The sequence below is a fragment of the Periophthalmus magnuspinnatus genome, chromosome 21 (assembly GCF_009829125.3).
Source record: "Periophthalmus magnuspinnatus isolate fPerMag1 chromosome 21, fPerMag1.2.pri, whole genome shotgun sequence".
Taxonomy (NCBI): Eukaryota; Metazoa; Chordata; class Actinopteri; order Gobiiformes; family Gobiidae; genus Periophthalmus; species Periophthalmus magnuspinnatus.
This window is the reverse complement of record NC_047146.1, coordinates 298,234-323,356: the sequence shown is the minus strand read 5'-3', so window position 1 is coordinate 323,356 and position 25,123 is coordinate 298,234. Positions and strand designations below refer to the sequence as shown.

The following is a 25,123-nucleotide window of genomic DNA, read 5'->3' as shown; positions in this document are numbered from 1 at the left end:
CTCCCTCTTCTCTCCTCTCCCTCCTCCCTCTCCTCCTCCCTCTCTCCCTCTTCTCTCCTCCCTCTCCTCCTCCCTCTCTCCCTCTTCTCTCCTCCTCCCTCTCCTCCTCCTCCCTCTCTCCCTCCTCTCTCCTCCTCCTCCCTCTCTCCCTCCTCTCTCCTCCTCCTCCTCTCAGCGGTCAAAGTGAAGAAGACTCTTCGTAACCTGACGGTGGTGCAGACACAGGAGGCGGTCTTCAGTTTGGAGCTGACCCATGAGGACGTGAGAGGAGTTCAGTGGATCAAAAACGGAGTGGAGCTCACGCCCAGCGACAAGTACAACATCACCATAGAGGGCGCCGTCCACACGCTGACCATCCGCAACTGCGTCGCCACCGACGAGTCTGTGTACTCCTTTAAACTCGGCAAACTGTCGGCCAACGCCAGGCTCAACGTGGAGAGTGAGTTCAACAGCACGAGACAAAGACGAGACAAAGACGAGACAAACATGAGACAAACACGAGACAAACACGAGACAAAGACGAGACAAAGACGAGACAAACACAAGACAAACACGCTACAAACATGAGACAAACACGAGACAAACACGAGACAAACACGAGACAAAGACGAGACAAACACGAGACAAACATGCTACAAACATGAGACAAACACGCTACAAACATGAGACAAACACGCTACAAACACGAGACAAACACGAGACAAACACGCTACAAACATGAGACAAACACGAGACAAAGACGAGACAAACACGAGACAAACACGCTACAAACATGAGACAAACACGAGACAAAGACGAGACAAACATGAGACAAACACGCTACAAACACACTACAAACACGCTACAAACACGAGACAAACATGAGACAAACACGAGACAAAGATGAGACAAAGACGAGACAAAAACGAGACAAAGACGAGACAAACACGCTACAAACACGCTACAAACTCGAGACAAAGACGAGACAAACATGAGACAAATACGAGACAAAGACGAGACAAACACGCTACAAACTTGAGACAAACACGCTACAAACACGCTACAAACACAATACAAACATGCTACAAACACGTTACAAACTCGAGACAAAGACGAGACAAACACGAGACAAACTCGAGACAAACATGAGACAAACACGCTACAAACACGAGACAAACACGAGACAAACTTGAGACAAACACGCTACAAACACAATACAAACATGCTACAAACACGCTACAAACTCGAGACAAAGATGAGACAAACACGCTAGAAACACGAGACAAACACGAGACAAACTTGAGACAAACACGCTACAAACACGCTACAAACACGAGACAAACACGAGACAAACACGAGACAAAGATGAGACAAAGACGAGACAAACACGAGACAAACACAAGACAAACGCTACAAACATGAGACAAACACGAGACAAACACGAGACAAAGACGAGACAAACACGAGACAAACACGCTACAAACATGAGACAAACACGAGACAAACACGAGACAAAGACGAGACAAACACGAGACAAACACGCTACAAACATGAGACAAACACAAGACAAACACGAGACAAACACGAGACAAACACGCTACAAACATGAGACAAACACGAGACAAAGACGAGACAAAGACGAGACAAACACACTACAAACATGAGACAAACACGCTACAAACATGAGACAAACACGAGACAAAGACGAGACAAAGACGAGACAAACACGCTACAAACATGAGACAAACACGCTACAAACATGAGACAAACACGAGACAAAGACGAGACAAAGACGAGACAAACACGAGACAAACACGCTACAAACATGAGACAAACACGAGACAAACACGAGACAAACACGAGACAAACACGAGACAAACACACTACAAACATGAGACAAACACGAGACAAACACACTACAAACATGAGACAAACACGAGACAAACACGAGACAAAGACGAGACAAACACGCTACAAACATGAGACAAACACGAGACAAACACGAGACAAACACGCTACAAACATGAGACAAACACGAGACAAAGACGAGACAAAGACGAGACAAACATGAGACAAACACGCTACAAACACACTACAAACACGCTACAAACACGAGACAAACATGAGACAAACACGAGACAAAGATGAGACAAAGACGAGACAAAAACGAGACAAAGACGAGACAAACACGCTACAAACACGCTACAAACTCGAGACAAAGACGAGACAAACATGAGACAAATACGAGACAAAGACGAGACAAACACGCTACAAACTTGAGACAAACACGCTACAAACACGTTACAAACTCGAGACAAAGACGAGACAAACTCGAGACAAACATGAGACAAACTTGAGACAAACACGCTACAAACACGAGACAAACTTGAGACAAACACGCTACAAACACGAGACAAACTTGAGACAAACACGCTACAAACACGAGACAAACACGAGACAAACACGAGACAAACACGAGACAAACACGAGACAAACAATGCTACTCCTGGTCCAGACTCTTGGTCCAGACTCTTGGTCCAGACTCTTGGTCCAGACTCTTGGTCCAGACTCCTGGTCCAGACTCTTGGTCCAGACTCCTGGTCCAGACTCCTGGTCCAGACTCTTGGTCCAGACTCTTGGTCCAGACTCCTGGTCCAGACTCTTGGTCCAGACTCTTGGTCCAGACTCCTGGTCCAGACTCCTGGTCCAGACTCTTGGTCCAGACTCCTGGTCCAGACTCTTGGTCCAGACTCTTGGTCCAGACTCTTGGTCCAGACTCCTGGTCCAGACTCTTGGTCCAGACTCTTGGTCCAGACTCCTGGTCCAGACTCCTGGTCCAGACTCTTGGTCCAGACTCCTGGTCCAGACTCCTGGTCCAGACTCCTGGTCTCTTCTTGTCTGATCATCTTTGTCTTTTCAGCCATAAAGATCCTGAAGAAGCCCAAAGACGTGACGTCGCTGCTCGGCGCCACCGCGGTCTTTGAGCTGAGTCTGTCCGAGGACGACATTCCCGTCAAATGGATGTTCAAAAACACGGAGCTCGTATCCAGAGACTCGTACAGGATCATGTCCGACAAGAAGAACCACAAACTCATCGTACAAGACGTGGACACCAGCAAAGAGGGAGAGTACACGGCCGTGGTAGGGCATCTGCACGCCACCGCCAGGCTCACGGTCGAAGGTGAGTACTGAGAATACTACTACTACTGCTACTACTACTACTACTGCTACTGAGGCTACTACTACTGCTACTACTACTGCTACTACTACTACTGCTACTGAGACTGAGACTACTACTACAATTGGTACTACTAACAAAAACTAAAGCACTCCCAGCTTTAGTCCTGGTTCAGTCCTGCTTTAGTCCTGGTTCAGTCCTGGTTTTAGTCCTGGTTCAGTCCTGGTTCAGTCCTGGTTTAGTCCTGGTTCAGTCCTGGTTCAGTCCTGGTTCAGTCCTGGTTCAGTCCTGGTTTTAGTCCTGGTTCAGTCCTGGTTTTAGTCCTGGTTCAGTCCTGGTTCAGTCCTGGTTCAGTCGTGTTTTAGACCTGCTTTAGTCCTGGTTCAGTCCTGGTTTTAGTCCTGGTTCAGTCCTGGTTTTAGTCCTGGTTCAGTCCTGGTTCAGTCCTGGTTCAGTCCTGCTTTAGTCCTGGTTCAGTCCTGGTTTTAGTCCTGGTTCAGTCCTGGTTCAGTCCTGGTTTAGTCCTGGTTCAGTCCTGGTTCAGTCCTGGTTCAGTCCTGGTTCAGTCCTGGTTCAGTCCTGGTTCAGTCCTGGTTTAGTCCTGGTTCAGTCCTGGTTCAGTCCTGGTTCAGTCCTGGCCCTTACACCTCCTCTCTCCTCAGCCCTGCGTGTGACCCGCCCTCCTCGCCCGGTGGAGGTATTCGAGACCCAGTCGGCGGCTCTGGAGCTGGAGGTATCTCACATGAATGTGCCGTCACTATGGAAACGAGATGGATCTGAGCTGGAGATCAGTGAGAAGTTTAGGATAAGCAGTTCTGCAAAGTCCCACACTCTGAGGATCATGAACGCGACACAAGAAGACGCCGGAGAGTACGTCTTCATCTGTGGCAGCCACAGCGTGAGCGCCAAGGTCACGGTCAAACGTAAGCAGCAGTTTACTGCTTCAGTCCTGCTTCAGTCCTTTTTTAGACCTGCTTCAGTCCTGTTTTAGACCTGCTTCAGTCCTGTTTTAGACCTGCTTCAGTCCTGTTTTAGACCTGCTTCAGTCCCGTTTTGGACCTGTTTAACCCTGTTTCTACTCTCTCCTCAGCGGTGGAGATCACTCAGCCCATATCGGACATTAATGCTCAGGCGAAGGACACGGTGACATTTGAGGCCACCGTGAACGTGGAGAACATCTCTTACAAGTGGCTGAAGAACGGAGTGGAGATCCGCTCCACGGACCGGTGCCAGGCCCGGTGCAAACAGCTGAGCCACACCCTGAGCCTGAGAAACGTTCACTTTGGAGACAATGCAGAGTACACCTTCTGCGCCGGGTCTGCCAAGAGCAGCGCCAAGCTTTATGTGGAGGGTAAGACTCTACCCGCCTGTCTCTCTCCGTCTCTCTGTCCGTCTGTCTCTCTGTCTGTCTCTCCGTCTCTCTCTCCGTCTGTCTCTCCGTCTGTCCAACTGTCTAAACATTATTCCACTTGTTTCAGCTGTTTGGATTCTCGGGGTTTAGTTGTTGTAAACATTTGAATCTCACGTTTCAGCTCGTGTGGTGGAGTTCACGAAGCAGCTGAAGGATCTGAAGATCACAGAGAAGAAACGCGCCACGTTTGAGTGTGAAGTGAACGAGCCCAACGTCCAGGTGATGTGGATGAAGGACGGACAGGAGCTGGAGATGTCCGACAGGTAAGTGAGCACGTGAGACGGGTGAGGCGGGTGAGACGGGTGAGACAGGTGAGGAAGGTGAGACAGATGAGGAAGGTGAGGCAGGTGAGACAGATGAGACAGGTGAGGAAGGTGAGACAGATGAGGAAGGTGAGACACACTGACGGGTGAGACAGATGAGACAGGTGATACAGATGAGACAGGTGAGGCAGGTGAGACAGGTGTGACGGGTGAGACAGGTGAGGAAGGTGAGACATGTGAGACAGGTGTGACAGGTGAGACAGGTGTGACGGGTGTGATGGGTGAGACAGGTGAGGAAGGTGAGACAGATGAGGAAGGGGAGACAAGTGAGACAGGTGTGACGGGTGAGACGGATGAGACAGGTGAGGAAGGTGAGACAGATGAGGAAGGTGAGACAGGTGATACAGATGAGACAGGTGATACAGATGAGACAAGTGAGACAGGTGAGGCAGGTGAGACAGGTGAGGCAGGTGAGGAAGGTGAGGCAGATGAGGAAGGTGAGGCAGGTGAGACAGGTGAGGAAGGTGAGACAGATGAGGAAGGTGAGACATGTGAGACAGAGGAGACAGGTAATACAGGTGAGGAAGGTGAGACAGATGAGGAAGGTGAGGCAGGTGAGACATGTGAGACAGATGATACAGGTGAGACAGATGATACAGATGAGGAAGGTGAGACAGGTGAGACAGTTGATACAGATGAGGAAGGTGAGGCAGGTGAGACAGGTGTGACGGGTGAGACAGGTGAGACATGTGAGACAGGTGTGACGGGTGAGACAGGTGAGGAAGGTGAGACATGTGAGGAAGGTGAGACAGGTGAGCATGGCAGAGTGGAGTAACCCTGCTTCAGTCCTGGTTTTAGAATCAGAATCAGAATCAGAAGACTTTTATTGCCATAGTCTGTGAACACAGTTCACAAACTAGGAACTTGATACGGTGAAAAAGTGCAACATAAACACACTGAATAAATACAAATACAAATAAGAGCATGCACAAAGTTAAAAAGATATGCTTAAAAAAATTAAATGAAATACTTAAAGGGAAAAAATATGTACAATAGCAGCATCAGAACAACAGTGCAAAGTGGCTTATTAAAGTGACCGGTGTTATAAAGTGTCCAGTTTAGTGCAGATATTTTAGAGTGTTCATGAGACAAACAGCAGAGGGGAAGAAACTGTTCTTATGGCGAGAGGTTCTGGTCCCAATGGACCGTAGCCTCCTGCCAGAGGGAAGTGGCTCAAATAGTCCATGTCCAGGGTGAGAGGTGTCAGCTGCTATACGGCCTGCTCCCCCCGAGTCCTGGAGACGTACACGTCCTGTATAGATGGAAGGCTGCAGCCAATCACCTTCTCAGCAGAGCGCACAATGCGCTGCAGTCTCTGTCTGTCCCTGGCAGTGGCCCCAGTGAACCACACAGTGATGGAGGAGGTGAGGATGGACTCAATGATGGCCGTGTAAAACTGCACCATCATCTGGACTGGCAGCTTGCGTTTCCTCAGCTGCCGCAGGTGGAACATCCTCTGCTGGGCTTTCTTGATGAGGGAGCTGATGGTCGGCTCCCACTTGAGATCCTGGGTGATGCAGGTGCCCAGGAAGCGGAAAGAGTCCACAGTGGTGATGGGGGAGTCCGTCAGGGTGAGGGGAGGCAGGGGGGCTGTGACTTTCCTGAAGTCCACGATCATCTCCACTGTCTTCTGGGCGTTGAGCTCCAGGTTGTTGCTGCTGCACCAGGACACCAGCCGGTCCACCTCCCTCCTGTAGGCAGACTCATCGCTGTCCGAGATGAGTCCGATGAGGGTGGTGTCATCCGCAAACTTAACCAGTTTGACGGAGTCGTGGCTGGAGGTGCAGCAGGTGGTGTACAGGGAGAAGAGCAGGGGAGAAAGTACACAGCCCTGTGGAGATCCTGTGCTGATAGTCCGAGTGTCCGAGACATTCTTCCCCAGCCGCACGCGCTGTCTCCTGTCCGTCAGGAAGTCAGTGATCCACCTGCAGGTGGAGTCAGGCACGTTGAGCTGAGCGAGCTTGTCCTGGAGCAGAGCAGGGAGGATGGTGTTGAATGCAGAGCTGAAGTCCACAAACAGGATCCTGGCGTAGGTTCCCGGGGAGTCCAGATGCTGGAGGATGAAGTGAAGGGCCAGGTTAATGGCGTCGTCCACAGACCGATTGGCTCTGTAGGCAAACTGCAGAGGGTCCAGGAGGGGGGAGGTGAGGGACTTGAGGTGGTGCAGGACCAGGCGCTCAAATGACTTCATGACTACAGACGTCAGCGCCACAGGTCTGTAGTCATTAAGTCCAGTGATCCTGGGCTTCTTGGGGACGGGGACAATGGTGGACAGCTTGAAGCAGGCTGGGACGTGACATGACTCCAGGGAGGTGTTAAAAATGTCCGTGAAGACAGGAGCCAGTTCCTCAGCACAGTGTCTAAGGGTGGAAGGAGAGACACCGTCTGGGCCCGCGGCCTTACGGGGATTCTGCTTCCTGAAAAGCTTAGTCACGTCCTGCTCCACAACTGTGAGGGCAGTGGGGGAGGAGGGGGGGTCCGAGGTGGGTTTGGAGGTAATGTCCGTGATGGTGGGGGAGGAGGGGGAGGGGTGTGAAACTTCAAACCTCGCATAAAAGCCGTTTAACTTTTCTGCTAGTTGTTTGTTGTCCACGGCGGGAGGGGCTTTGGGCCTGTAGTTGGTGATTTGCCTAAGCCCTCTCCAGACAGAAGCAGAGTCGTTGGTGGAGAATTGCTGCTCCAGACGTGTATTGTATTTCGCTTTAGCCTTTTCCACCTCTTTGCTAAACGCATACTTGCAACGCCTGTAGCCTTCACGATCTCCTGCCCTGAAAGCCATCTCCTTTTCCCTCCTCAAATGTCTCAGTCTGGGTGTGAACCAGGGTTTGTCGTTGTTAAAAGTCACCCTGGTGCATGATGGAACGATGCTGTCCTCACAGAACTGAATGTATGACGTCACAGTGTCTGTGTCCTCATCCAAACTGTCTGTGGCCTTAAACACATCCCAGTCTGTAGTGTCCAAACACGTGCGAAGCTCCTCCACAGCCTCACTGGTCCACTTCTTAGAAGTCCTCACAGCAGGTTTGGAGAGTTTCAGCCGTTGTTTGTAAGCAGGGATGAGGTGAACCATGACGTGATCAGAGTATCCTAGAGCAGCGCGGGGCACGGCTCTGTAGGCTCCACTGACCGTTGTGTAACAGTGATCCAGCGTCTTCTGCTCTCTCGTCGGGCAATTAATAAACTGTTTATATTTGGGTAGTTCCTGGCTCAGATTTCCCTTATTAAAATCCCCCAGGATGATCAGTAAAGAGTCCGGGAAGGTTCGCTCCACATCCAGAATCTGCTCCGCGAGCACGCGCTGGGCCTCGTGCGTGTCCGCGCACGGAGGGATGTAAACAGCGGCCAGAATGAATGAAGTGAACTCACGTGGAGAATAGAAAGGCCTACAGTTAATGAAAAGATATTCCACGGCGGGAGAGCAGTGTTGGGAGATCACAGTCACATCCGTACACCAGGCGTTGTTGATGAAGAAACAGACACCTCCACCTTTCGTCTTTCCCCCGGAGAGTCCCCGTTGTCTGTCCGCGCGGAGGAGTTGGAATCCCTCCAGTTGAAGCGCACAGTCCGGGATACGCTCATTGAGCCATGTCTCCGTGAAGCATAAGACGCAAGAGGAAGAGAAGTCTTTGTTTCTCCTCATCAGCAGCGCCAGTTCGTCCGTCTTGTTGCTGAGTGAGCGAACGTTAGACAGGAAAATTCCAGGTAGGGGCGTGCGAGCGCCGCGTCTCCGGAGGCGCACCAAGGCCCCTGCCCGCTTTCCTCGTCTTCGGCGTCTCACTCTTTTGGCCAAAGAGTGAACAAAATCTACTGCAGGAACTAAAAAGACCGGCAGTAGATCGACAGGAGTGGTAGTTCTGATGGATAAGAGCTCTTCACGGGTGTAAGAGCACGCGAACACAGGACAAACGCACAAAAACAAAAAACACACAGCGCACCAAATCACCAGGGCGACCGTACGTGGCGCCATCTTGGATCAAACCTGATATAATTAGACCTGATATAATCCTGGTTCTGACCCGGTTAGTCCTAGTCCTGGTTTATCCTGGTTCTGACCCGTTCTCTCTCTCTGCAGATATAAAATGAGTTCGGATAAATTCGTACACAGATTGGTCCTTCCCTCCGTGCGTCTCTCTGATGCAGCAGAATACACAGCTGTGGCAGGGTCCAGTATGAGCCAGGCCCGTCTCACTGTGGAGGGACGAGACTTCAAGATCTCTGAGCCCACCTCCCAAGACGTCATCGTGAGTACAGACCCCAGGAAGACCTGGTTTAGTCCTGGTTCAGACCTGGTTCAGACCTGGTTTAGACCTGGTTTAGACCTGGTTTAGACCTGGTTTAGTCCTGGTTCAGACCTGGTTTAGTCCTGGTTCAGACCTGGTTCAGACCTGGTTTAGACCTGGTTTAGTCCTGGTTCAGACCTGGTTTAGTCCTGGTTCAGACCTGGTTCAGACCTGGTTTAGACCTGGTTTAGTCCTGGTTCAGACCTGGTTCAGACCTGGTTCAGACCTCATTCAGACCCTCTCTCTCAGGTGGTGGAGAAGCAGAGGGCCACGTTTGAGCTGGAGGTGAGTGAGGAGGAAGTAGAGGGACGCTGGGCCAGAAACGGCGTCCAGATAAACTTTGCATCAGAGGAACGGTTTAGCTACGCCACCATCCGAAAACTACACCGCCTCACCATCTCAGAGACATACCGCAGCGACGCCGGAGTCTACACCTTCTACGCTGGGAAGAACAGCTGCGACCTCCACCTGACCGTCAGGCGTGAGTCCTGCTTTAGACCTGCATCAGACCTGGTTTAGACCTGATTTAGACCTTTCCTCAACCCTGGTTTAGTCCTGGTTCTGTCCTGGTTTAGTCCTGGTTTAGTCCTGGTTTAGTCCTGGTTTAGTCCTGGTTTAGTCCTGGTTCAGTCCTGGTTTAGTCCTGGTTTAGTCCTGGTCTCATATCTGGTCTTCTGTCCCAGTCCCTGAGCCTCCTGAGATCGTGAGACACATGTCTCCTCTGGACGTGTCTGTGGGGAAGCCTATCCGGTTCTCGGTACAGGTGAGCGGTCTGCCGGCGCCTCATGTCACATGGTACAGAGAAGGCGCCTCATTGGACACCTCAGACAAAGTCAAGTTCATGCACGACGCGGACGAACATACACTGCTGCTCTTGGAGGTGGCGCCAGACGACTCGGGGCTGTACAGCGCCGAAGCTCGCAACGAGTACGGAGAAGCGACGAGCTCCGCCACACTCAACGTCACAGGTGAGACATCACACACCTGTATATATGACACACCTGTATATACAACACACCTGTATATACGACACACCTGTATATACGACACACCTGTATATACGACACACCTGTGTATACGACACACCTGTATATATGACACACCTGTATATACGACACACCTGTATATACAACACACCTGTATATACGACACACCTGTATATACAACACACCTGTATATACGACACACCTGTATATATGACACAGGTGTATATATGACACACCTGTATATATGACACACCTGTATATACAACACACCTGTATATACGACACACCTGTATATACAACACACCTGTATATACGACACACCTGTATATACAACACACCTGTATATACAACACACCTGTATATACGACACACCTGTATATACAACACACCTGTATATACGACACACCTGTATATACAACACACCTGTATATACGACACACCTGTATATATGACACAGGTGTATATACGACACACCTGTGTATACGACACACCTGTACCTGTCTATCACACTTCACTGTGTGTTAACCTGCAGACACACTGAGCTCAGGCTCACACACTCAGGGTTTATGTACAAACTGTATCTCACACTGTCATTTACCCGTCTCTCCTCGTGTTCTCCTCCTCCTCTCCTCCTCTTCTCACTCCCTACCTCCTTGTCTCCTCATCCTTCTCTCCCTCCTTCCTCCCTCAGTTCCGGTCCATGCAGAGATCTCCCGCGTGTCTCCTCCCTCTCTACTGGTTCCTCTCAGAGACGTGCTCGTGGCAGAAGGACGCACAGCCCACTTCCAGTGCTCCGTCTTTGGGGACGGTCAGTACTAGTCCTGGTTTAGACCTGGTTTAGTCCTGGTTTAGACCTGGTTTAGCCCTGGTTTAGTCCTGGTTTAGTCCTGGTTTAGACCTGGTTTAGACCTGGTTTAGACCTGGTTTAGACCTGGTTTAGTCCTGACTCTGTCTCTGTCCTCAGACCTGTCTGTGTCCTGGTTCTTGAACGCTCTTGAGGTCCAGGAGTCTTCTGAGTTCCAGATGTCTCGCTCTGGGGAGACGTTTTACCTGAGCGTGTCTAACGTTCAGCTGCAGCACGAGGGCGAGTTCTCCTGCGTCGTCTCCAACGCCGCCGGTGTCGTGACCTCTGCCGCCACCCTCAACATCGATGGTGAGAACTGTCCCAGGCCCGGTCTAGTCCCGGGCTGGTCTTAGATTAGTCCTGGGTTAGTCCTGGTTTAGTCCTGGTTTAGTTCTGGTTTAGACCTGGTTTAGTCCTGGGTTAGTCCTGGTTTAGTCCTGGTTTAGTCCTGGTTTAGTCCTGGGTTAGTTCTTTTTTTCTTCCTTGTTTGTTTCCAGGCTGTTTTTGTTTGTTCTTATCGTCAGTAGGAACAATCGTCCAATCACAGCTCTCCTCTGTCCTCATGAGGATACTAGTCTCTGAGTCGAGACCAAAGACTTGGGTCTGGACTGGGACCAGGGTCTAGTCCTGGTCTAGTCCTGGTCTAGTCCTGGTTTAGTCCAAACAGGAGCTGAGACGTTGCAGAAGGACTGACCAGGATCTTTGTTTGAGGATCTTTTTCATCATCGTCTGAGACACAGAAAATCATGTTTTTGTGGAAATGTCCTGTCTTTTTTTACTCCTCCTCTCCTCCTCCTCTCTTCCTCCTCCCCTCCTCCTCTCTTCCTCCTCTCCTCCTCCTCTCTTCCTCCTCTCCTCCTCCTCTCTTCCTCCTCTCTTCCTCCTCTCTTCCTCCTCCTCTCCTCCTCTCTTCCTATCTCCTTTTCTCGCCTCCTCTCTTCCCTACTCTGTTGTTTGCTGTCAATGTTTATATGTGATACTGGATCTCCCAGACCCTAAATTCCTCCCTTTCCTCTCTCTCTGCTCCTCCTCCCTCTCTCCATCCTCACCTCCTGTTCTCCCTCCTCTCCTCCCTCGTTATAACTCTGTCTGTGTATCTCTCTTGTCGTCAGTCCCGACGTTTTCCTCTGAGGTGTCACACTTTGGATCATTTGAGCTGAGCCAAACCCAGTCCTTTGAGCTGAGTCAGTGTCAGACTCTGTTCTCCTCCTCCGTCTCCTCCTCCGTCTCCTCCTCCGTCTCCACGGTTCTTCACGGCTCTCGTCTCGAGTCCTTTAGTTCAGAGCTGGAGTCGGCTTTTGGAGCGGCCCCTCGTTTGGTGGAGGACATGGAGGATGTTTGTGTTTCCACGGGGGAGGAAGCCCGATTCCAGTGCACCTTCGTGGGCTTCGATGCCGTGGAGTGGGCCCATAATGGAGCCGGGCTGGACCCGGACTCGGAGCGGGTCCGGACCTTCAGATCCGGGCCGAGCGTGGGTTTGATGATCGCGGCGGTGAGCCAGGACGATCAGGGCGTGTACCGGTGCACCGCCGCTAACGCTCACGGCAGCACGGCAGCGTCGGCTCGGCTCACGCTGCAAGGTCAAATCTGATGTTTGTTCTGTGTGCCCTCTGACCTCTGACCTCCTCTTCACCTCCACCGTCTGCTCCATCAAACCAGTCACCAGCTCTCCTCCATCCCTCCATCTTCTCCGCCACTCGCTTCAGGGTCCACTCCCCAAGTCCATGTGCCCACCCTCCCCCCTCTCTGCACTAACCTCTGTTTCATCCTCCTCTCCATCCCTCCTCCTCTCCATCCCTCCTCCTCTCCATCCCTCCTCCTCTCCATGCCTCCTCCCTCCTCCTCTCCATGCCTCCTCCCTCCTCCTCTCCATGCCTCCTCCCTCCTCCTCTCCATGCCTCCTCCCTCCTCCTCTCCATGCCTCCTCCCTCCTCCTCTCCATGCCTCCTCCTGTCCATGCCTCCTCCCTCCTCCTCTCCATCCCTCCTCCTCTCTTTCTCCATCGCTTTATCTCATCCTCCCATTCGCTGGCTTCTCTCTAGACTTTCTCTGTGTTAAATATGAAGATTATACAGAACACGTCTGCTGAGGGTTTAGGTGTCATCCATGTTTGAGTAATCTAGAGATCTCTACCGGGCCCTATTCACACCATCTTTACAGTTCGCAGTACGAGGCTCCGCCCACAAGCCTACACCACCCATGCTCCACACGACAATCCTCCATAAATAAACACAAATATGATACAAAACTGTTGTGATGGTGCTCTGAAGGGGGAGGGGCTTAGCACAGAGAGCAAAGGGAGGAGACTGTGAATATAGCATTTTCAAAAGAATAAAAGAAAACATGGACATCTAAATATGTGTCTTTAGTGCCCTATTCTACCCCTCACTGCTGCCCCCTGCTGTGTAGACCCATGTAACTGCCCCTCCTGTCTTACCCCCCTGTGTTACCCCGTCCCCCGTGTGCCCGTGTGTCTGTGGCCCTGTGTCTCCCCCTGCTGTTAACCCTGTGTACTACCGTCCTGTCTGGCCCTGACTGACTTCTAACTTTATCCCACCCAGATTTACGAGCCACCCTCTCTTCAGACACCCCCATTTCTGCCGATTCTCTCCCCCAAACTGTCCCCAAAGTCACAGCACCACACGGGGCTCTGCGGGAATCTAACCCACAACCACCAGAGCCTAAACCAGACCCGGACCACGTCTCCAGCCTGGAGGAGACCCTGCAGACGCGGCTCTTCTTCCCCGATTGGGAGGCTCCGCGTGGGGCAGACTTTGTGGTGAAAGTGCCCCTGGAGCTGCTGCGGCGCTCGGGCGTTTTCAGACGAGCCTCGGCCGCGTTAATGCTCTGGTTTTACAATCGGATCAACACGGACGCATTTTACAGCCACAGTCTGGGGCCTAAAGGTCGGAACCTGCATGGCTCTTTTGGGAAGTCTTTTTTTCACCAAAACATCACAAATAAAAGTCCGACACCTTAAAGACCGAGTTTCACTTTGAGCAGGAGCTGAACGCATGGTTCACCAAACCAACCCCCGACCAGAGGAGACGCGACGGGACCGTGTGCCATGAGGACAGGGTGAAATCAGAGAAAGAGGAGACAGAGAGAGAGGCAAGGGGGCTAACCACTCTGCCACTCTTAGGGCTAGAGTCATTATTATTATTTTTATTTTATGTATATTTATTGTTATTACATTTTAACGTTGGACTTTGTTCCAGGACTAAAGCCTGGGACAAAGATACAAAGTTCTATCAGTGACTCGACTCACCACACTCTGCTCTATCACATGATTGGACGATACTGCGGTGATGTCATCTGTGTTGAATATGATTGGCTGACGTGGCGATGTCGTCTGAAACACGGTGATAGTACAGTACTAGTCGCAGTAACAGTCGTATTGTTAATAGCAGTACTTCTCCTGTCCCAGTCTGTCCTCAGAGCCTCAGTCCGGTCTCATCTCCTCTGGTCCACTTCGGCTTGGTCCACTTTGGCCCGGTCCACTTTGGCCCGGTCCAGTTTATATGGAGCACGACTAACCGCGTCCTGCACCATGATAAACGCGTCTGGATTTTTACGCTGATTCTAACCTCGTGTTCTGTGTTTTTTTACAGTGACTGAAGTGGAGGGCAAACCGTCGGCTCAGGCAGCGGAGGCTAAAGGTAAAGCGGCGCCGTGTGGTCAGAGTGAACTGGACAGAGTGTCGTGTCCTTTTAAACTGCAGGCGACATGTTTGTCCCATTGTGTCATGTTTTAGACTCAGTGAATGTAAACAAACGATGGAACGGGACCAAACGCGTCAAACTGTCAAACGTTGGTGTTATTTTTCACACAGATGTTTGAGTCTTTGGATCAAGCTGTGACGTAAACGTTGTAATAATCATGTTTTATAGATGTGACCTGTGTCATAACTGTCCTTTGTTCCAGTTCAGGAAATAGAGCTGCACAAGAAATCAAAGTCACAGTTTAAACCTGCTTTAAATGTGTCTGTTGCCTTTCTTATTTGTCTGTGTCTGTGTCAACCTCAAACCCTCAGACAAACCCGACCCTCGGCCCAAACCCAAACGCCTCGCCTCGTCTCTGGACCGAAAGAGAGAAAAGCCTTCTTTCCTCAGCGAACTCTCCCGGAGCGTCTCTGCGATCCTCGGCCAACCGTTCACGTTTACCGTCCGCGCCTCCGGATTCCCCAAACCCGCCGTGACCTGGTTTCACGAAGGAAACAACATCAGCTCCTCCTCTCTGTACGAATTCACTCACGAAAAAGAGGAATTCAGCCTCGTGATCCGCGAGATACGCCCCGAGCACGGTGGAGAGTACGCGTGCACGGTTAGCAACAGGTTTGGCCAGGCTACGTGTAAGTCGTATTTAAACGTGGAGGTGAGAGAGACCAGTAAGCCGCCGCTGTTTACCAAGACCATTCAGAATGTGCAGGTTTCCGAAGGGGCCGAGGCGCTGTTCGGCTTTGTCGTCATGGGAACGCCTCTCCCTGAAGTCACATGGTTCAGAGGAAACGCCCAGCTTCAGCCGAGCACGCTCCATGTGATCGTGATGAACGAGGACGGCAGCGGGTTTTTGAGCGTTAAAACCGTAAAAGCCGAAGACAGCGGCGTGTACGTGTGCAAGGCCGTTAACCCGTTTGGAGAAGCGTCGTGCAGCGCTGAGCTCTTGGTTTTAGTGAAGAGGAGTTCGGGTTTGAAGATTTCGCTCGCGGGACAAAGCGAAATACGAACAAACCGCGAAAGATCCGATCAAATGATTTACACGATCAGCACAGACGATAGGCAGATCATACCGAGCGAAGAGGTGCAGGCGCTAACCGCTGTGGACGTGCTAGCCGCGACGCTACACAAAGAAACGATAACGCAACAGGCCGCCGTGCTACTGTCTCACGCGATACAGGAGAGGGTGTCGCCGGCGCCGACCAAACACCCGGAATCCTCCTTTGCTGTTCAGGGAAAACAGACACGGATGGCGACGTTTGTCTCGTCCATTGAAGAGAAACAGAAGATACTGGAGCAGCACTCGGATCGAATCCTGAGCCCCGAAATCTCAGAAGTTTGTTTCATAAAAGAGGAGAAGTCCAAACTGATGTCGGCCACGTCTGAGGAGGTAGTCCCTCTGAGCACTGTGAGGGCGGAGCTACTCAAAGACATCGCTCCGGAAAAAACTAATGTCTCCATGGAAACGCGCCAGATTCTGAGCTCACCACAAGTCACCTCCGCTTTACCGATTCAAGACGAGACGCTGGGGCAGATGTTCCGCCCTCTAGAGGAGAACAGCTTCAGAGTCACAGAAGGACTAAAGATTCTGTATTCGGCTCAAACGTCAGAACAGATGCTGCTAACAGAAAGTCACACAGAGACGATACGAGATGCACATAAGCCCACAAAACCTCAAACTCAAAAAGAACTGCCTAAAACTATAGTGGCGCCCGTGAGCCAAATCAGAACACAGCTGTTCAAAGAGGAATCGTTTGAGATAACCAAACCACAGCAGGAGAAAGCCGCTCACGTGAAGGACTTAGACGTCAAATCAGCTGCAAACGTAGAAGAGCGACGTGAGATCCAGGCCGAGCAGCAGGGGGCAGTGCAGAGTCTTGAGACAGGAGTGAGTTTGGAGGTTGAGAGGGAGGAAGAGAGGGTGCTAAAGCTACAGGTTAGCTCCAAACACGACGTTTGCGAAGCGGAAGGAAGGTTTAGTGTTGAAAAACCGAATCCAGAACAAGCCGAGGTCAGGAAGAGTCCAGTGATTCTACAAACAGTGACCCAAGACGAACAACGGACTTTAGTGTGCGAGAACTCAAAGGAGATCACAGAAAAACCCAATGCAGAATCGGCTCATGCCACAAAACAGTCTCAGCAAATGAAGTACCTACAGTGTGTCCACTCTGCGACCGTTTTACCAAAAGAAAATGTGATAAAAGAGACCAAAACTGAAGAATTTACCGCGACTTCCAGACTGGAACGGGCCCGGAAAAACGCTGCGATCTCTGAAGAAAGACGAGAGCTATCAGCAGAGCGTGAGGGGGAGCTAAAAGTCGCCGTTTCAGGAGTTAGACCCGAGATTCGTATGGAAGCGAAACCAGTCAATGTGCTTCCTGTGTCTGTTTCCGTGACGCAGTTGTCCAAAGAGTCTCCGTTTGTTTGCGACTTGAAACAGCAGCGAGCATTGGTGCAAAAAGAGGAATTCTGGAACATTCTCCAGCCATTAAATGTGAGCGAGACCCGCGCTTTAGAAGAGGGGCACACGGATGACATCACGATAGAGGCGGAGTTTAAACCTGTCATTAAAACTGAGCCGAAAATCCCCAAACGTCCCATTTTTATTGAGGAGAAGGCGCTGGCGACAGAGAGCTGCGTGGTCTTAGACGCCGCTGAACAAGATTACGCTTCTCAGATCCAGGAGGGACAGGAGGTGCGGAGGTCGGTGGTGCTGGAGGAGAGACAGGTGCTTTTGGGAGAGAGGTCTGAGGAGATACTGAAGTCTGAAGAGCAAAACGTGAGCGTGACCCAACAAAACAAAGATGTTATATTTGTACACGAGACACGAGACTCTGCAGAGCTTCACAAAGAGCTACATTTCCACGTTCAAATCCCCAAAACGTCAAAGGGAAACTTGAAGCAGCAGGTGAAAGAGGCACTGAAAACCGCCGTCGCACAGGAGCAGCGCGTCATGCTAGCCGATGTCGTAAGCGCGCTAAAACCGACGGAAATAAAGGAAGTGAGTGTCACTAAACAGCCAAAACACACCACGTTCTCCTACCTGATCACAACGCCGGGACAACCCATAGAGATCACGCTCACCTTAGACAGCGAGTATCCGCAAAAAGCAGAGCTGAAATCTGAACTCCAGGTGGCGCTACATGCACTGCTCTTCCACGATCAACAAGGTCTAACATCTGAGCAACCGCGTCGAATTCAGGTTGAAAATAAGCCGCAGAATGCAAACATCACCGCAGAAACGACTAAGAAACAGGTTCAGTCGACCGTCGTGAAGGAGCTGACGATCGAAGAGAGCGCGGTGACGTTACAGAGCGAGAACTTGCAAAAGGCCGGGCTCAAAACTGAAACTAAAACGTCTTTTCAAACCGCGATAAAATTCGAGCGTGAGGAGTACATCTCCGAGGCCGTAATCGTCGGCGAAATGACGGAGACGGTGTCGGACTCTCCGGTGATCGCTGAGCCGCTACAGGATGTGTTTGCGGAGGAAAACGGCGCCGCTCTGTTTGAGTGTAAGATCAAAAACGCAGAAAAAACAACATGGTTTCTGAGTGGAGACGAGGTGGTGCCGGGCCGAGGGCTGAGGAGCTCCAGAGACGGCGACACATTCCGGTTGGAGATTGGAAATGTGTCTAAAGGGAGACATGGAGCAGAGGTGGAGCTGCAGGCGACGAACCAGAGCGGAACGGTCCACACCACGGCACGACTGGCTGTGGTCCAGAGAGGTTCTGACCCAAGACTGTCCCATGGTCTAACCTCAGTCTGTGGAACCTCAGACACTGACCCTGAAGGAACTTAAATATGAAAAACCTCAGACAAAATGATCAACAAGGACAGTTCTAATCCCACTAGAGCTGAACAATGGCTCTTAGTTTGACTTATTTAAAATTCTGTTTATACAAATCTGATCTGAATTTAAACATCATATTTGATTTTGAGATTAAGGGTCAGTTCATGTTCTGAGGTTCCACGTTCCTTCACATTCCATTATCAGGTTTGGCCTTTTTCACCTCATCCATTCCACAGGATCCAACAGAAAATGCTCCATGTTTTCACTTTCACTTTTACCCATGTTCACCTCCTTCAGCAGAATCACTCCCACCCTGCACCTGAGGCTAACCCCTCACCTGAGGCTAACCCCTCACCTGAGGCTAACCCCTCACCTGAGGCTAACACCTCACCTGAGGCTAACCACGCACCTGAACCTAACCCTAACCTTTAGGTTAAACCTTTAGCTTAAACCTTTAGCTTAAATCTTTAGCCTGAATAGTTAGCTTAAATCGTTAGCCTAACCCTAAGCCTTAACCTTCTCACTCATTTTCAGCTCCTGTTTCTGCTCCATCAGTTCTAAACCACCTTCTGCCCACAGCTCACCTCCATCAGAGTCACTCAGAACACCCCAAGATATGTGGAATTACACGGTTTAGTCCCGGTTTAGTCCTGGTTTAGTCCCTGGTTTAGGCCTGGTTTAGTCCCTGGTTTAGGCCTGGTTTAGTCCCGGTTCAGTCCCTGGTTTAGTTCTGGTTTAGTCCCTGGTTTAGTCCCGGTTCAGTCCCTGGTTTAGGCCTGGTTTAGGCCTGGTTTAGTCCTGGTTTAGTGCCTGGTTCAGTCCTGGTTTAGTCCTGGTTTAGTCCTGATTCAGTCTTGAAATAATTCCACACATCTTGATCCGTAAACGTTCCACCTCATCCTTTCTGACTCCTGTTTGTCTCAAATTCAAACTAAATTCCTTCTGTCTTTTCCTTTTCCAGTCAAACCCGTTTTCCGTCACCGTATTTCTCCGGTGGAAATAAACATTGGAAACTTGGCAAAGTTTGAGTGTGAGACGGAGGACGCTCCAAACGTGACGTTCAAATGGTTTAAAGACGGCAAGCAGCTGAAGGAGGGAGAGAGAGTCCGCATCATCAGCCGCGTTAGCTCCTCCTCCCTCGAGCTGCTCAGCTCTGCCAAAGACGACAGCGGCGAATACATGTGCCGAGCAACCAATCAGCACGGCTCTGACGAATGCTCCGCCCCCCTGCACGTCACAGGTAGGACACGCCCACTCACCTGTGCACACCTGCGTCTCAGAGAAAGAGCCAGGTGGTTAGTGGAGGTTTAACTCGCTGTGTGTGAAGCCAGATCTTTAGACAGATGTTCCATGTTCTCACTGGAGTTGTGTTTTCAAATAAGAGGCAGAAGCTCTGGTGTGTGAACTTTGATCTGAAGACAGTTCTTTGTGCTGTGTTCTGGTCTGTTCTGGAGGTTTGAGTGGAAATATAAGGCCTGTATTTTGTGATAAAGAGTTTGAAATGGTGTTGATCTGCTCCATCTTTACAGACCTCAGGGGGGTTGAGCTGCAGACTGGGCTTTGAACAGCAGATTCACGACTTCACGTTGTTTTGTTTCTTATGGTTTTTGTTTTTGTAGTTTTATGAATTTGAGTTGTATTTGGGGTTTTGATGTTTGAGCTTATGTAATGGTAGATGCTGTTTGGACTCTGGAGGCGACTTGTTTCAAAGTTCTGGTTCTCATTTGCTCCTCTGCTCTTCTGTGTTTCTGACCCTGTTTCTGACCCCTCCTCTATTTTCCTCTGACCCTGTAGAGAAGTCTGCTCCGGTCTTTGTGTCTAAGCCGGACAGTCCCCAGAGCGTGTTTGTGGGCAGACAGGTACAGTTTACCTGTGAGGTCAGAGGCTCCGCCCCTCTGACCGTGCTCTGGTTTAAAGACGGCGTGCCCGCTCAGGCCCACAGCACGTTTGAGGCGGGTAAAGCGTCTCTGGTGGTGCCCCGCGTGGAGGCGGGCCACGGGGGCTTGTACGTGTGTAGAGCCTCTAACGCTCTGGGGCAGGCGGAGTGCGAGGTAGAGCTGAGTGCCGTGGATAAGCCGCACTTTGTGTCGCCCCTGGCGACGGCGGCGGCGGTGGTGGGCGCGCCTTTGCACCTGGAGTGTAGCGTGGACGAGGACAGAGGCGTGAGCGTGACCTGGACCAGAGACGGGCGAAAGGTCCACCAGTCTCCGGACTGTAAACTTTCCTTCGAACACAAAAAGGTCACGCTCTTTATTCTCAAAAGCACGCTGAAAGACTGCGGCGAATACACGTGCACCGCCAGCAACCAGGCGGGCAGCGCCACCTGCTGCGCCACCGTCAAAGTGCAAGGTAAGAGTGTGAGCTTCAGTGTGAGCTTCAGTGTGAGCTTCAGTGTGAGCTGTCAATGCTGCTGGTTAAAGGGTTTCCATCAACTGTGTTCTACTGGGTTCTACTGGGTTCTACTGGGTTCTACTGGGTTCTGTGTTCTAATGTTCATGTTTATCTCTTTTTCATGTCTCTGTGTCAATCTTTTTTAATCATTTTTCATGTTTAACTTTAAATCCACTCTTCTGCAGTAACTACTCCTTTAGTACTCAGGATATATACTGTACTTTCACTTGTAATTATACCACGTACTATACTGTACATACTGTACATACTATACTGTACTGTACATACTGTACATACTATACTGTACATACTGTACATACTATACTATACATACTGTACATACTATACTATACATACTGTACATACTATACTGTACATACTGTACATACTATACTATACATACTGTACATACTATACTATACATACTGTACATACTATACTGTACATACTATACTGTACATACTATACTGTACATACTATACTGTACATACTGTACATACTATACTGTACATACTATACTGTACATACTATACTGTACATACTGTACATACTATACTGTACTTAGGCCTTGTACCGCTGCGTTTGACCTCAGAGGGGAGTTTTGGGGCTGAGATGTTGGGGTCATAGGTCAGATGACATCATTGGGCTGTAGTTTTTAGTTTTGTTTGTTTGTTTAAGTGTCTCTCGCTTCTCTCCTCACACGATCGTGTAGAGCCTCCGGTGTTTGTGAAACGCCTGGAGAGCGCCACCGTGTGGAAGCAGGGCGCCAGTGCCCGTCTGCAGTGCTCCGTCAAAGGCTCTCCTGAACTGAAGGTTTTGTGGTTCTGTAACGACTCTGAACTCAGACCCAGCAATAGAATCTCTATGAGCCTAAAAGAGGGCGTGGCCACCCTGGAAATCCAGCAGGTGGCGCTGTCGGACAGTGGTACTTACAGCTGTGAGGTTCAGAACGACAGCGGCTCTGAGCTGTGCAGCACCAAAGTCACAGTCAAAGGTACAGCCCCTTTAATCTGAGACTAGTACAGCCCCTTTAATCTGAGACTAGTACTGCCCCTTTAATCTGAGACTAGTACAGCCCCTTTAATCTGAGCCTGAGACTAGTACTGCCCCTTTAATCTGAGACTAGTACTGCCCCTTTAATCTGAGACTAGTACTGCCCCTTTAATCTAAGACTAGTACTGCCCCTTTAATCTGAGACTAGTACTGCCCCTTTAATCTGAGACTAGTACTGCCCCTTTAATCTGAGACTAGTACTGCCCCTTTAATCTGAGACTAGTACTGCCCCTTTAATCTGAGACTAGTACTGCCCCTTTAATCTAAGACTAGTACTGCCCCTTTAATCTAAGACTAGTACTGCCCCTTTAATCTGAGACTAGTACTGCCCCTTTGATCTGAGACTAGTACTGCCCCTTTAATCTGAGACTAGTACAGCCCCTTTAATCTGAGACTAGTACAGGCCCTTTAATCTGAGACTAGTACTGCCCCTTTAATCTGAGACTAGTACAGGCCCTTTAATCTGAGACTAGTACTGCCCCTTTAATCTGAGACTAGTACAGGCCCTTTAATCTGAGACTAGTACTGCCCCTTTAATCTGAGACTAGTACAGGCCCTTTAATCTGAGACTAGTACAGGCCCTTTAATCTGAGACTAGTACTGCCCCTTTAATCTGAGACTAGTACTGCCCCTTTAATCTGAGACTAGTACTGCCCCTTTAATCTGAGACTAGTACTGCCCCTTTAATCTGAGACTAGTACAGGCCCTTTAATCTGAGACTAGTACTGCCCCTTTAATCTGAGACTAGTACTGCCCCTTTAATCTGAGACTAGTACAGGCCCTTTAATCTGAGACTAGTACTGCCCCTTTAATCTGAGACTAGTACAGGCCCTTTAATCTGAGACTAGTACTGCCCCTTTAATCTGAGACTAGTACTGCCCCTTTAATCTGAGACTAGTACTGCCCCTTTAATCTGAGACTAGTACTGCCCCTTTAATCTGAGACTAGTACTGCCCCTTTAATCTGAGACTAGTACTGCCCCTTTAATAATCAGGGATACTGTTCTTTTAGTTTGATCATTTAATCTGAGCCTTTAAAGTTCTCATGATCTTGATAGAACGTGGGTTCTAACTGACCCTGGTCCAGGGTCCAGTTCATCTTTAGTCCCCAACCTGCATAGAGCAGTTTAGTCCTGGTCTCAGTCCTGGTCTCAATCCTAGTCTCAGTCCTGGTTTAGTCCTGGTCTCAGTCCTGATTTAGTCCTAGTCTCAGTCCTGGTTTAGTCCTGGTCTCAGTCCTGATTTAGTCCTAGTCTCAGTCCTGGTTTAGTCCTGGTTCAGTCCTGGTTTAGTCCTAGTCTCAGTCCTGATTTAGTCCTAGTCTCAGTCCTGGTTTAGTCCTGGTCTCAGTCCTGGTTTAGTCCTGGTTCAGTCCTGGTTTAGTCCTAACGCTCCCTGGTGTCACTCAGAGCCTCCAGAGTTCCTGAGGCCCCTCCAGAGCGTGGAGGCGGTCCGTGGAGCCGTGGCCCAGTTGGAGTGTGCCATCTCTGGGTCGGCTCCGTTCGAAGTTTCCTGGAGGAGGAACAAAAAGCGTTTGGCCTCGGGGCCCAAGTTCCAGATGGTGAGTCTGGGGCCTCACGCCTCCCTGGAGATCCGCAGCTTTGAGAGCGCAGACGTGGGAGAGTACGAGTGCGTCGTGTCCAACGAGGTGGGCACGGCGGCGTGTACGGCGAGCGCCCGGCAGAAAGGTCAGTGTGCAGAGACGTGTGCAAAACAGAGAGAGATGTGTGCAAAACAGAGGGAAACATGTGCAAAACAGAGAGAGACATGTGCAAAACAGAGAGAGACGTGTGCAAAACAGAGAGAGACATGTGCAAAACAGAGAGAGACATGTGCAAAACAGAGAGAGACATGTGCAAAACAGAGAGAGACGTGCAAAACAGAGAGAGACGTGCAAAACAGAGAGAGACATGTGCAAAACAGAGAGAGACATGTGCAAAACAGAGAGAGACGTGTGCAAAACAGAGAGAGACATGTGCAAAACAGAGAGAGATGTGTGCAAAACAGAGGGAAACATGTGCAAAACAGAGAGAGACATGTGCAAAACAGAGGGAAACATGTGCAAAACAGAGAGAGACATGTGCAAAACAGAGAGAGATGTGCAAAACAGAGAGAGACATGTGCAAAACAGAGAGAGACATGTGCAAAACAGAGGGAAACATGTGCAAAACAGAGAGAGATGTGTGCAAAACAGGGAAACATGTGCAAAACAGAGAGAGACATGTGCAAAACAGAGAAAGATGTGCAAAACAGAGGGCACAAAAGATGAATGAGTGCAAAAGAGAGTCGTGTGCAGCAGAGGTGAATAAACGTCTAAAAGCACAAACTTAATCTTGAACTGTTGAGCTGGACGTAGACGACACCTGGATCTGAACTATTTTCAAACAGAATTTCATTTGAGTTGAGTTTAACCTGGGGCGGACGATCAGGTCCAGTGGAGATGATTCAGTATTGGTATTGGTATTGGTATCGATATTCCATGACATTTTTTACCCCCTTTTGGACCAGACTCATGAGTCAGACTGGAAACAGAAGAACCTTATCTGTCTGTTACACAAACAGTCCTTGAGAAATACATTTGATTATTTTTACAAACATATTTGTGATCTTTACTTCATCTTCAGACACATTTGTGTGGCTTTGTGGATTTTAAAAGTTAAATATCGTTTATCGGCCACAGCGGCAGGACAAACCCTCAGACATCAGCCCGAGATCTCTCGGCTCGTCCTCGGTTTAACCTCGATTCAGTCTCATATCAAACCAGTCCCTCTGTTCACCTCAACAGTTCTAAGTTGTACCTAAACCTCCCCTAACCCTGTTCCGCCGCCCGTAGAACCGCCCATGTTCTCCAAGCGTTTGGAGAGTGCGACCGTGGTGATGGGGAACGCGGTGAAACTACAGGGCGCCGTCAAAGGCTCCGCCCCCTTATCCGTAAAATGGCTGAAAGACTCAGAACTGCTCCGGGATGACGACCCGAGCGTTACCATGACGTTTGACAACAACACGGCTGCCATTTCGTTCTCTTGCGCTGAGCTGAAACACGGAGGGAAGTACAGCTGCGAGGTGGAGAACGAGGCGGGACAGGCCAAGTGCGACGCACACCTGACCGTCCAAGGTACTCACCTGAACCATGACCTGAGAGGGCGGGGCTTATGACCTGAGAGGGCGGGGTT

The 25,123-nt window shown here is 50.1% G+C and overlaps 1 protein-coding gene across 1 annotated transcript in view; it reads left to right on the top strand.

Annotated features, from left to right (window-relative positions):
- LOC117389397 (titin-like) overlaps positions 1-25,123 on the top strand; it is a 275,399-nt gene that overhangs the window by 38,302 nt on the left and 211,974 nt on the right. Inside the window, exons 31-49 of the mRNA XM_055230696.1 lie at positions 176-439; positions 2,900-3,160; positions 3,820-4,080; positions 4,248-4,508; positions 4,690-4,831; positions 8,964-9,132; positions 9,421-9,652; positions 9,855-10,139; positions 10,849-10,965; positions 11,122-11,310; positions 12,114-12,581; positions 13,563-13,907; positions 14,613-14,660; positions 15,035-18,442; positions 19,469-19,747; positions 20,302-20,856; positions 21,611-21,892; positions 23,360-23,638; positions 24,784-25,065. Of these exons, the coding sequence (XP_055086671.1) occupies positions 176-439; positions 2,900-3,160; positions 3,820-4,080; positions 4,248-4,508; positions 4,690-4,831; positions 8,964-9,132; positions 9,421-9,652; positions 9,855-10,139; positions 10,849-10,965; positions 11,122-11,310; positions 12,114-12,581; positions 13,563-13,907; positions 14,613-14,660; positions 15,035-18,442; positions 19,469-19,747; positions 20,302-20,856; positions 21,611-21,892; positions 23,360-23,638; positions 24,784-25,065 (8,127 nt within the window). The remainder of the gene's footprint in view (positions 1-175; positions 440-2,899; positions 3,161-3,819; positions 4,081-4,247; positions 4,509-4,689; positions 4,832-8,963; positions 9,133-9,420; positions 9,653-9,854; positions 10,140-10,848; positions 10,966-11,121; positions 11,311-12,113; positions 12,582-13,562; positions 13,908-14,612; positions 14,661-15,034; positions 18,443-19,468; positions 19,748-20,301; positions 20,857-21,610; positions 21,893-23,359; positions 23,639-24,783; positions 25,066-25,123) is intronic.